The sequence below is a fragment of the Geotrypetes seraphini genome, chromosome 5 (assembly GCF_902459505.1).
Source record: "Geotrypetes seraphini chromosome 5, aGeoSer1.1, whole genome shotgun sequence".
NCBI lineage: Eukaryota > Metazoa > Chordata > Amphibia > Gymnophiona > Dermophiidae > Geotrypetes > Geotrypetes seraphini.
Window position 1 is genome coordinate 138130990 of NC_047088.1, and position 12913 is coordinate 138143902.

At 42.4% G+C, this 12913-nt stretch overlaps 1 protein-coding gene across 3 annotated transcripts in view; it reads right to left on the reverse strand.

Moving 5' to 3' along the window:
- Positions 1–12913, reverse strand: part of PTH2R (parathyroid hormone 2 receptor) — a 335103-nt gene that overhangs the window by 45054 nt on the left and 277136 nt on the right. For all 3 annotated transcript variants that reach the window (XM_033944289.1, XM_033944291.1, XM_033944292.1), the window contains 2 exons: positions 10011–10105; positions 7508–7646 (listed from right to left, as the gene is read on the reverse strand). In XM_033944289.1, coding sequence (XP_033800180.1) covers positions 7508–7646; positions 10011–10105 — 234 coding nt within the window. The remainder of the gene's footprint in view (positions 1–7507; positions 7647–10010; positions 10106–12913) is intronic.

Here is a 12913-nt window from a genome sequence, read left to right on the forward strand (position 1 = left end):
GAAGAGAAAAGATGCTGCTGCACCCAAGGGGGGAGGGGGGAAATAGAAAAGCTGCTGCAACCAAGTAGGAAATAGGGAAAGAGAAAAGCTGCTGCTGCTGCACTCAAGGGGGGAGAGGGGAAGAGAAAAGCTGCTGCTGCTGCACCCAAGGAGGGGAGGGGGAAGAGAAAAGCTGCTGCACCCGAGGGGGGAATAGAAAAGCTGCTGCTGCTGCACCCAAGGGGGGGAATAGGGGAAGACAAGTGCTGTTGCTGCACCCAATTGGGGAGAGAGAGAGGAGAAGGAAGACCAGGGATGGGAGAGGAGAGGAAAGAGATGCCAAGACCATGGGAGGAAGGGAAAGGAAAGGAGCTACAAGACCATAGGGGGAGAAGATGTCAGGGTATATGGAGGGAGGGGGAGGAGACAGATGCCAGACCAGGAGGAAGGAAGGAGAGAAAGGAAGAAGAGATGCCAGATAATGGAGTGAGAGGGGGAGATGGAAAGAGAGGAGAGAGATGTGAAGGAGATAGAGATGCCAGACCATGGGGTGGAGTGGGAAGGCAGGAAAGGAGAAGAGAGAGATGCCAGAGCATAGGGGAGGGGGTGGAGACAAAGGCTGGAAGGCAGTGAAGGGGACATAGGAAGGAAGCACCGAGGACACTAAGGACATAGGAAGGAGGCATTGGGGGCACTAAGGACACAGGAAGGGGCACTAAGGACATAGGAAGAAGGCACTGAGGGCACTGAGGACATAGGAAGGAAGGAGGGAGGGAATAGAAAGGAACAACTGTTGGGCCTGAGTGCAGAAAGAAAAAAATGAAAGAAAGGATGCACAGTCAGAAGGAAACGCAACAAGAAACTCATGAAATCACCAGACAGCAAAAGTAGGAAAAATGATTTTATTTTCAATTTAGTTATCAAAATGTGTCTGTTTTCAGAATTTATATCTATACTATATTTGTCTATTTTTCTAGTTACTGAGGTGACATTGCATATTTTAAAGTCATCTGCCTTGACATCTTTGAAAACCCCTCAAATATAAATGATAATTAACATTTTCTCTGCGTATAGTATGCTTTGTTGTTTTTAAAAAATTTTATGGTTACCATTATGAATTAATAAGATATTATGTGTACATGAAAAATGAATGGAATAAATTGGGGGTGGAGCTGGGGAGGGGCTAGGGTGGGATTGGGGGTGTGGTCAGGGTGGTGTTGGGGGCAGGACTGAATATTAATAGATGTCCCGTTTTGATGAAAAAAAATAAATGGTCACGTTAGCTAAGAAGCAACCTGAGGTATCCCAGTTGAAAGGTTTTCCCCTACTTCAAAGGGGGCTCATGCCAGTATTTAGGCACATGCAGTGGCGTACCAAGGGGGGGGGGGGCGGGGGGGGGGTGCGCCCCGGGTGCCAGCCCTAAGGGGGTGCTCCCGGCCTTGCCGTTTAGTCCCCCCCCACCCCCGAAGGACCGCTCGCCCCACAGACCTTCCTGCACCACCTGTGAAGCAGCCCGCAGCAGGATCGCGAAGTCAGCGTTAGCGATCCCTGCGCTGCTTAGGCGCTGCTTCCTGCGCCGCGATCCCGCCCCTCCTCTGACGTCAGAGGAGGGGCGGGACCGTGGCGCAAGAAGCAGCGCAGGGATCGCTGACGCTGACTTCGCGATCCTGCTGCGGCAGCTTCATAGGTGGTGCGGGGAGGCCAGGGGGGCGAGCGGTCCTTCGGGGTGGGTCGGGGCATCAGGCCTTCAGGGTGGGGCGGGCAGGCAGGCAGGCTTTCAAGGGGGAGGGGGTGACAGGCAGGCAGGCAGGCCTTCAAGGGGGGACAGGCCTTCGGGGGGGGGGTGCAGACCTTCAAGGGGTGCAGGCAGGCCTTCAGGGGGAGTGCAGGCCTTCGGGGGGGTGTAGGCCTTTGGGGGGGTGCAGACCTTCAAGGGGGTGCAGGCCTTCAAGGGGGGGGGACAGGCCTTCAAGGGGGGAAAGGCAGGCAGGCCTTCAAGGGGGGGACAGGCCTACAAGGGGGGACAGGCCTACAAGGGGGTGGGACAGGCCTTCAAGGGGGGGTGCAGACCTTCAAGGGAGTGCAGGCATTCAAGAGGGGGGTGCAGGCCTTCAAGGAGGGGTGCAGGCCTTCAAGGGGGAGACAGGCCTTCAAGGGGGGAAAGGCAGGCAGGCAGGCCTTCAAGGGGTGACAGGCCTACAAGGGGGGGTGCAGACCTTCAAGGGAGTGCAGGCCTTCAAGGGGGGGTGCAGGCCTTCAAGGGGGAGACAGGCCTTCAAGGGGGGGAAAGGCAGGCAGGCAGGCCTTCAAGGGGGGACAGGCCTACAAGGGGGGGACAGGCCTACAAGGGGGTGGGACAGGCCTTCAAGGGGGGGACAGGCCTTCGGGGGGGTGCAGACCTTCAAGGGAGTGCAGGCCTTCGGGGGAGGGTGCAGGCCTTCAAGGGGGTGCAGGCCTTCAAGGGGGGACAGGCCTTCAAGGGAAGGAAAGGCAGGCAGGCAGGCCTTCAGGGGGGGAGAAGCTACAAGGGGGTGGGACAGGCCTTCAAGTGGGGGACAGGCCTTCGGGGGGGTGCAGGCCTTCGGGGGGTGCAGACCTTCAAGGGGGAACAGGCAGGCAGGCCTTCAAGGGGGGGACAGGCCTTCAAGGGGGGACAGGCAGACCTTTAAGGGGGGACAGGCCTTTGGGGGGGACCATGATTTAGAAGTACACGGAGGGAAGGAGGTGTTCAAAGAGACGTGCATATGCCAAACTTTTAGGGGGGGAAGAAATAATGGGTCTGAAAATAGAGGAGAGGGAGAGAGATGATTGGCCATGGGATTTAGGGAGGGAAGGAATAGAAAGGGAGAGAAATTGGACACAAGGGATGGTGTGGAGGAGGGATAGAGATATTTGATAGGAGGGTAATTAGGAAAAGAAAGGGAGAGATGGTGGACTCTGGGGTGGTGGGGAAGGAGGGAGAGATGCCGGATGAAAGGGTATTTAAGAAAAGGTGGATCTGTGGAGGGAGATGAAAAAAAGGAAAGATACCAGACTTCCTGGGAAGGGAAGGGAAATGGAAAGGGAGGACAGAGTTGGCAGATGGATGGTTAGCATGCAGAAAGAAGGAGACCCTAGCAAGCAAGTTATCAGAAGAAAACCAGAGCTTTGGACCAACAAGATTTGAAATATAACCAGACAACAAAAGGTAGAAAAATTAATTTTATTTTCTGTTTTGTGATTATAATATGTCAGATTTGAAATGTGTATCCTGCCAGAGCTGGTGTTGGACTGCAAACGTGAGCTAGGATTTAACAGAGAGAGGAAAAGTCCTTTTTGTTTCTTTATTTTATTTACACCACAGCGCCAGTGTGGTTAGGAGAAGCCAAAGGGGGTGAAAAAGCTATAAAACCCACCAGGAGTTTTGAAAAAAATCACCCAACTGGGCAGGAAAATCGAATTGAAAAACCAATTCAATAGGGCTGAATCGAATCAAAAATTTTTTTCCTGTATCTGGCAGCATTAGTTTGCGCTACTGTCTTAGACTTTAGGACCTGGGATTGGGGAGAGATGGCATCCTCAGTACATTATAATGCAAGTGAAACGAGGATTTGGTCAGACTTTTGAAGGGTCTGCAGAAAAAAAATATTGTATAGGCCGGGGACATGAGACAGCAGGAAATGGGAACTTTTCTTCCTTCTATTTTTGTGAATGGAAAGGCTGAGGATGTCAGAGAGTTCAGTTACAATATGTGCTTTATAAGAAAATATAATAATGTGTTTTATAAAGTTTATAGCATAGCTGGCCTACCCAGTGAGGTGTTCCTAGTGGTGATGGTGGCAGCGTGTCAATGTGTTGAGAGGAAGAGGTGGTCTGGGAAATTCTGCTGAGCAAACTCCTGCCCATTTCCACCCCCCAGTTAGTCCACTCCACTCAACTGGTTCACACACTGAGTGGGTCTTTGGGTGTTGTTTTGGGATCTCTTCCAGTGGTTTATCTCCTTCTGGTCCAAGGAAGGAAACTTTGTTATCCTTAGCATTGACCTACAGAATATGTCTGTAACAGCGCTGCTTGTGTGGCATTAGGCTATGTAGTGATCGAAAGAAAAAAACAGACCTTTGCACATTTTTGCACTATATGGTGGGTGTATGAGGAGATTCACATTTCCTGCACAGCTAAGTCTATGTGAAGTTACCTTGTGCTGTATTTGACATCTAGCAAGGTCTCTGTTTGAAAGGAAAGATCTAAACTTAAAAATGAAGTGGCCAGAAGTTATGGTAAAAGCAGATAGTGTAGCTAGTTTTAAGAAAGATTTGGACAAATTCCTGGAGGAAAAGTCCATAATCTGTTATTAAGACATGGGGGAAGTGTCTGCTTGCCCTGGATCGGTAGCATGGAATGTTGCTACTCTTTGGGTTTTGACCAGGTATTAGTGTCCTGGATTGGCTACCATGAGAATGGGCTACTGGGCATGATGGACCATTGGTCTGACCCAGTTAGGCTATTCTTATGTTATGTTCTCATCTGTAGGGGCCTTTGTTTTCACTTCTTATTTTAATGTATTTTTTTTCTGGGAACTTATCAGTGTTTTTTTATAATGGGAACAAAAATGGAAGAGAATTAATGTGTGTGGGATGAGGGGGTAACTAATTTCTTCAGCTAAATAATTCAATCCACTTCAAACAGACATAGGAGAACTCACGCACCATTCACACACCCTCCAACCAAAAACGTCAAAAGAAAAAAACTGTTCGACAACCTCCTAGCCATTCGAGCTGCAACACTCGACCCCCAACTCTACAACCAATTGACATCGACCACAGACTGCAAAACCTTCAAAAAGAAATAAAAACCCTTCTATTCAAAAAACACATAAAACCAAACTAACACAATCAGAACTGTCCCAAGCATCACCTGCAACTACTCCATATGTACTTCTGATGTCATGACAATTCAGACATAATTTATGTTATGTTTGGAATATAAGAGAATTTTCACTGCCTGTTTCTATTCTGACCATTTATTCCGTTTCATGGTCATTACAAAAAATATTTTTTTACATGGGGGGGGGGTGTCAAAAAATGATGGGCCCCGGGTGCCACATACCCTAGGTACGCCACTGGGCACATGTCACTGCTTGGCTGCCTAAACCGCTCGGCTAAAGCATAAGTGGTGACAGTATACTTTGGAGGAAAGGTGGGAGAGGGGAGATATAGAGATGTTTAAATATCTATGTGGCATAAATGTGCATGAGGCAGGTCTTTTTCATTTGAAAGGAATCTCTGAAATGAGAAAACGTAGGATGAAGCTAAGAGGTGATAGGCTCAGGATTAATCTAAAGAAATACCTTTTTACAGAAAGGGTGGTAGGTGTATGAAATAGTTTCCCAATTGAGGTGGTGGAGACGAGAATTGTGTCTGAATTCAAGAAATCATGGGACAGGCATATGGGATCTCTTAGGATGAGGAGGAGTAGTGGATGCTGTGGAAGGGCAGATTGGATGGGCAATTCGGTCTTTATCTGCCGTTATGTTTCTATGTTTCTAGGCAATTAGAATTGCCTGTAACCTGAAAGATTGGCATCTCTTCATTGATAGCTTATCCAGGAGCATCAAAACCATGCTGCTCCATAATGGAAACAAGTACCTATCTCTTCCACTGGCTCACTCAATGCACCTCAAAGAGGAATACAACAGTATCAGGATCTTACTAGGTGTCTTGACATATGATGAGTATGACTGGGCGCCTCGTTTGTGAAACAGAGATGCTGACACAATCAATTGTCCCCTGAAGAAGGCGATGTGGTCGCCAAAACTAAGTCCTAGATGGGATTTTGTTTTTATATTTTTAAAGACTACAAATCAATAAAGATTTATTCTCCCTCGCTGGTTGTGACGTCTCCAGTGCCTCTTTTTGCTGTTCCATATAGTCTCTCGAGGCTTTGTTTCCTTCTTTTTTTCTCGCGTACAACTGGGAGGTCATGAAGACTTCAAAATGTTGGCATTCCTAATGGTTCTCCATGGCAATTTTATCTCCGCCTGTGGGACAGCAGGGATACAAGGCACACTACAAAATGCAGGACTTGCCACAGTGGACTGAGTTCTCTGTGGGGAGAGACAACATCAAATGGGAACCACTGGTGAAACCCCAGAAAGTGCTGATGCCACCACTACACATCACATTTGGTCTAATGAAACAATTTGTTAGAGCTCTAGATAAGGGGTTGACAGTTTTCAAGCACCTTCAAAACATCTTCCCTAATCTTAGTGAGGCAAAGTTCAAAGCTGGGATCACAGATAAAGAAGAAGCTGGAATGCAAGAAATTTCCCAAGAAGCTAACTAAAAGAAGAAAGCAGCTTGGAACAGCTTTGTCATAGTGGTTTGGGGCTTCCTGGGAAATTACAAGGCCAAAAACTACATGGAATTAGTTGAGAATCTGGTGAAGAAATACAGTAAAATGGACTATAGGATGTTTCCCAAAGTCCATGCCCTTGATACTCATCTTGAAATATTCAAGGAGAACATGACAGCATACTCAGAGGAGCAAGGTGAATGCTTCTACCAGGATATACTGGACTTTGAATGCTGCTACCATAGCGGGGTTCTGAGGCTTTTCCTCCTTATATATCTAAGTTAATTTTACTACTGTTTTTTGGTGTTTGGATGTTTGATTATTATCTGTGGGGTTTTTTGTGATTGTTGAACCCTATTATTAACCATTCTCCATTGAGAACATTGACCATTTAAACCTACTATCTGTTTTCTGTCTTTCAAGCAGTTTTTAATCCATAATAGAACATTACCTCCTATCCCCTGACTTTCTAATATACTCAGGAAAAAGGAAGGTAGGGTGGCGATTGATAACTTTTAGAGTTGTAGGTCCATAGTTGTAGAATAAACTCTCTCTGGAGTTGAGGTTAGAAATAAACCTCATGGCATGTAGAAGAGAGTTAACTTTTTTATTTTCTGGTTTAGCCTGATTATTTGATGGTTATGTCTAGATATATTTTGTAGGAAGGAATATTGGTGTTTTAAATGTTTTGTTTTCTTTCATTGTTATTTATGATTTTATAAACCATTTTGAATTAAGTTTTAGTCAAGAAAATGGTATATAGATGTGAGTAAATAAAATAACATAAGTATCACCATGCTTTGTATAGTTTTCTATAAAGGACTTGCATGTTCCATAATGAAAAATAAATATTGCATATATGGAATTTTAGCAACTAATACATTCAACAAGGGCAAATTTTTGCTTTTCAAACAAATAAGCAAAATCAGTGCCCTAGAACTTCAAAAACAGAGCACTGAATACTAACAAAATATAAAATACAAAATATAATTCTCAAGATTGTATTCAAAAGTTTTATTGGTATTTAAAACCAAAATAAAACAGAGATGAAACATGAACGAAAACAGCATCATACAGGTATAATACAGAAGAGCAATGTCTGGACAGTATATCAAGAGTACCAAAAACAAGGGTATGTATATCAGAGAAATAGGCATGACATTAAAGGTGTAATAAAGTCATTCTATATTGTCTGTACCTGGAAGGAGTTGAAAAATATTTCAAGATGCACTCGAATCTGCCATTCAAATTCAGTGGAAGTGTTAGGAAGGCAAACAAATGCAATGTAATGAACTCCAAACACCAGCACTAGCACCAAAGTAGATTTGGCTAGCTTTCTAGAGGAAAAATAGAGAAAAGAGAAAGAAAGAAATTTGTGATATTCATATTACTCGTAGTATAAGAAATATCTACAAGTTGATATTCAGAGGTACTTATGTGGTTAGGGCCTGATTCTATAAACGGCAAGGTTATCAATTAACCGTTAGGTGCCGTTTATAGAATCCCACATAGTGGTACTTAGACGTTGCTAGACTTCCTGGAGGTAGGTGTTGGTATATTGGGCCAGATTTTACTGGGCCTAATTTATAAGTGCCTAACTCGAATGCCTAGCAACGCCTAAGTCAAATATGCCTATCCACTGCCCCTAACTACACCTGCTTTTCAGGTAGGCATCGGAAGGTGCTTCCACTTAGATGTTACTTGGTGCCACACAAAATTCTGCACCTAACTTTTAATTTTTTAACTAATTATTCAATTAGCTTCAATGGCTTGGTCAATTACCATGCCATTTAAGCTAATTGATTTAATTTAAGTTAGAAGCAAATTTTAGTTAGGTATTGCTAGGCAGCCTCAATTATGATACGTAGCAGCACCTAACTAGGATACTGTTTATAGAATCTGGCCCTTAATAGTTGCTCTAACCGCATATGTGATTGATTTATTTTTTTTTTTTTTTTAATCTGAGGCAATTCTATAACATTTATGTGAATATATAACTTTAAATACATTTCATTTCCAGAATTGCCAAACCTACTGCATATGTTTAATAGGGATTTGGCTTTAGGCACCACAAAAGTGGACAAAAATGTACTTGCTCAGCACCAAAATTCAGCCTCTAGCCCCAAATTTTATAAAAGGCGCTATAATTTGTACACACAAATTTACGTGTGCATGCAATTTAACTGAATATCGAGCCAATTAGTGCTGACAGTTGGGATCTTAACAAGCAATTATTGGGGCTAACTACAATTCATTAATATTTATGTGTGTAAATTTAAGCATGGGATCCTTCATGCAATTTCAAAAAGGGGGCGCAGCAATGGCAAGGTCATGTGTTCATTAGATGAGTTCCTGCATTTTATATGCATGTTTATAGATAGGGGAGGATCTATGCCAAATTTAAGTGTGAGGATTTATCCATGTTTCAGTTGGTATAAATGGATGTGCCTAATGTTATACAAGCTTCCTGATGCTAAGTGCTATTCTATAAAAGGAGCTTAACTTTGGTTGTTGCTTTTTCAGTGCTGACTTTGTAGGCACCAATTATAGAATCTAGTCCAAAGTATCAATGGGGCAAATAACAGCTTTAACTTTTAGGGGGTGACTTAGAGTAAGTACTAACATTTACACACTGACTATGTGCATAAACGAATCCCATCCCATCTCATGCATGTGTATAAGGGCACATACTGTATGTGCGTGAATGCTGGGCATTCACCTATGCGCTATTCTGCAACTACACACATCTTTAATAGCACATAATTTGTAGACTGGCTTACACAAAGGCGGGGTAATTTATAGAATACTATAAGATGCAAATGCATCTCCCACATTTAGATTGTGCTCTTAAGTGTTTGCTCCTAAGGCTTTATACAACCCTGCAACCAACTCATTCCCTGCCAAAGTCCCTCCTCCAGGCACAATGGAGCAGTACTTTTAAAGGTCTATGTAGGTCCAATCCCTCATTCTGTTATAGTGGCACTTGCATGGCTATGGCCTTTGTATGTGGACTCTTCCCGGGGATCACACCGCAATCTAACCAATCTTATTTCTGTTGTTCTCCTTCCCCATTCCTCCCTGCCCTTCTAATGCGCCCTGTGGAATGCCCGCACCGTCTCCAACAAACTTATCTTCATCTATGACCTCTTTATCTCTAGAAAGCTCCACCTGCTAGCACTAACTGAAACCTGGATCTGCCCTGCTTCAGCTGCCACCCTGTGTCATGGAAGATACCTTTTCTCACACATGCCTCGCCCGGATAGTCATGAAGGCGTTGTTGGAATCTTACTCTCACTATCTTGTAAATATCAACTCTTTATTCTGACTCCAACTCATTGTTCTTCTTCATTTGAAGTTCACTCCATCCATCTATTCATTCCTCTGTCTCTCAGCAAAGCAGTTATTTACCGACCCAGTGGCGTAAGCGCAAAGATCGCCGGCATCGCGATCTTCCTTAAGGCTGCTTCTCTAGGTAAATGGTGCGGGGAGGCCAGGGGGATGATCAGTCCTTCGGGGTGGGGGGGCAATTGGTCCTTCGGGAGGGGGGGGCAGTAGGCCTTCAGGGTGGGGCGGGCAGGCAGGCCATCATGGGGGAGACGGGCCTTTGGGGGGGGACAGGCATTCCTTTGATTTCAAAAACCTATACAAATTCTTTGTCCTATAAATTAACAACTGTGCTAGATTAATGGCATATAGTTTACCTATATTGCTTCTTTGTGTCATAGCCAACAGCATTTGATTCCCAGATTTTGGTTGCCAGAACACGCACGGTATTCAGAAACAGAATGAAGTTCAGCTGAAAGTCACAAAAGTGCAGAGTTTAAATTGGAACCCAAATAACATGCCAACTTGCCATGGAAATATATATAATTAATTAACAGTGTTGGAAAAATGAGCAATACAGGTAGAAAAAACAAAAATGTTTAGTAAGTTAGACAATAGGAGAGGTGTTTGTTCTAAAGAGTCTTCAGAAATGACAGACATAATTACTCATGGCTGGAGTTTCAGCTGGCACAGAGACACTATAAATTTATGCTCTGGTACCAAATAACCATTTAGTTTAGGCCATGCTCATCCTGGCCTAATTGCAGCCCCATATTATACAGATAGTATCAAATATTTCAGTCATACATTTAGCTTGATACTATGGGGTCGATATTCAGCCAAAGGTGCTCAGCATTTTGTTTATTGCCATCAGTATTATGACCAGAAATTTAATGCTGGCTCATGTTTGGGCTTCATCATTGAATTTACGGGTTTATTTATTCATTCAATTTGTGCAGCCTTTTATAACATAACTGGTTAAGGGGTCCTTTTACTATGGCGCGTTAGACGTTTTAGTAACATGTCCATAGCCTATAATGGATGCATTAGCATTTAGTGAACGCTAAAATGGCAAGTACACCTTACTAAAAGGACCCCTAAGTACGATATTTATCACTTAACTGACTATGGTTACTACATAAAGACAGGGCTGACTTTTACGCAGTCCTATTTATGCAATTACCTCAACTAGTTAAGTAATGAATAGTGGCACTTAATTGGTCAAGTGGTGTCTCCGCTCCTCCAAAATGTCCTCAAAATAGCCAGCTTTGAAATAGGCACTTATTGGATATTTTCAGTGGTAATAACCAGTTAAGTGCAACTGAAAAGGACTAGTTAGCCCCAGATAGACAATTTAATCAGCCAGGAGTTATTTCTGGTTATTTAAAGCCCCAGGTACATTAGATCAAGTTTAATATAAATTTGATTGATCGCTTATTCAAAATTCTAAGTGAAGTACAAATCAGTAAAATTACTAAATTTAGGGGACAACATAGCAGACAACAAAAACTAAATCTTGTAAGACATTAAAAACTAATATTACAAACATATTAAAACAAAAGGAAAGAAAGGGAAGAGAAATACAAGTTGCTTGATAGTAAATAAGACATATATGGGGGAAAACACTGTTAAGGGAGAGATCATGTACTTCAGAGAAGTAAAGAAATGCAATTGAAATAAGGCTACTAGTCAGGCTTTCTAATTATCAAATGCATCCTTAAAAAGAAAGCTTTTTAATTTGCTCTTGAATCTGTCCAAGTTGCGTTCTTCCCTTAAATATATAAGGAGTGAGTTCCATGTTTGGAGGGCTGTGACAGAAAAAATGAATTGCCGCCATGTATTAATAATTTTAAGTGGGGAATTATTAATAAATGTTGATTGTTTGGTCTCAATAATCTATTTGAGGTGTAGGGAATCAGTAATTTATAAATAAAAGCAGGAGTTTTGTATAGCAAAGATCTGAAAGTAAGCAGACTTAGTTTATACATTATACGGTGAGCTACTGGGAACCAATGTGCTTTCTTAAGGAGAGGTGTTACGTGATCAAATTTCTTAGCTTTCATTATAAGTTTAATAGAAGCATTTTGAATAATCTATAAACGTTTGATTTCATTTTGGGCTATTCCCTTGAATAGAGCATTGCAATAATCAATTTTAGAAATTACCAAGGAATGAATTAAAATGTTAAGTGATTTTGGGCATAAAAATTTTGAAATTAAACGGATTTGACGTCTGAAAAATGTTGATTTAACAATACTACTAATGTGGTCATGATAGGTTAATTTATAGTCAAAGATGACCCCTAGGATCTTAATGCTACTTATTGACTGTAGAGTAGTACCCTTGATAGTAATTGGAAAAATGAGCTTAGAGCCGTCTTTCCAGGGAAATAGCATAACATTCGATTTATTAACATTAAGAGCTAATCTGTTAGCGTCAAGCCATTGGTGAATCTGTTCGAATTTTTTATTGATTGCTATTGTTTCAAGAGGATTATTGGAATCTAGCGGATGTCAAAGCGGAATGTCATCTGCATAATCAAATACGTTAAAGCTAATGGATTGGCAGAGAGTCATCAAGGGTGCAAGGAAAATATTGAACAAAAGTGGTGAAAGAATGGACCCTTGGGGAATACCATGTGTTGTTGTAAAACTTTCGGAAGTTGAATTGTTAAAGGACACAACAGAGGAGCGGTTTGCAAAATAAGATATAAACCAAGAAAGGACCTGATCCGAGATGCCAATAGACTGGAGTCTATCTATAAGAAGATTGTGGTCAATTGTATCAAAAGCAGATGAAAGATCAATAGAAATCAGAACAGATTGATAATGATCCAGAAAGTAAAGTATGGAGGTAGACATGTCAATCAAAGAATGTTCTGTAGAGTGATGCTGTCTAAAGCCTGTTTGATTCGGATGTAAAATGTTTTTTTTCTATGAATTCTGATATTTGATTGAATACCACCTTCTCAGTCAGCTTAGCTAGGAAGGGAATATTTGCGATTGGTCTGTAGTTTGATTGTGAACCCGCAGGGACAGACAGGGAAAAATGCTTGAGCTCCTGAATAAATCCATATAAACCGTTCTGATCTCCCCTGGGAGAATGGTATAGAAAATTGAATGAATAAATAAATAAAGCGCTTTGAATATCGACTCCTACCTGTATAACTTCCGAAAATACATGGATAGCAAAGTACCTCGTAATATGTTTACTGTCTACAGGTAAATACATAACATCATTTCAATATTGTGTCAACAGTTTTTATATGTATGACTATTAG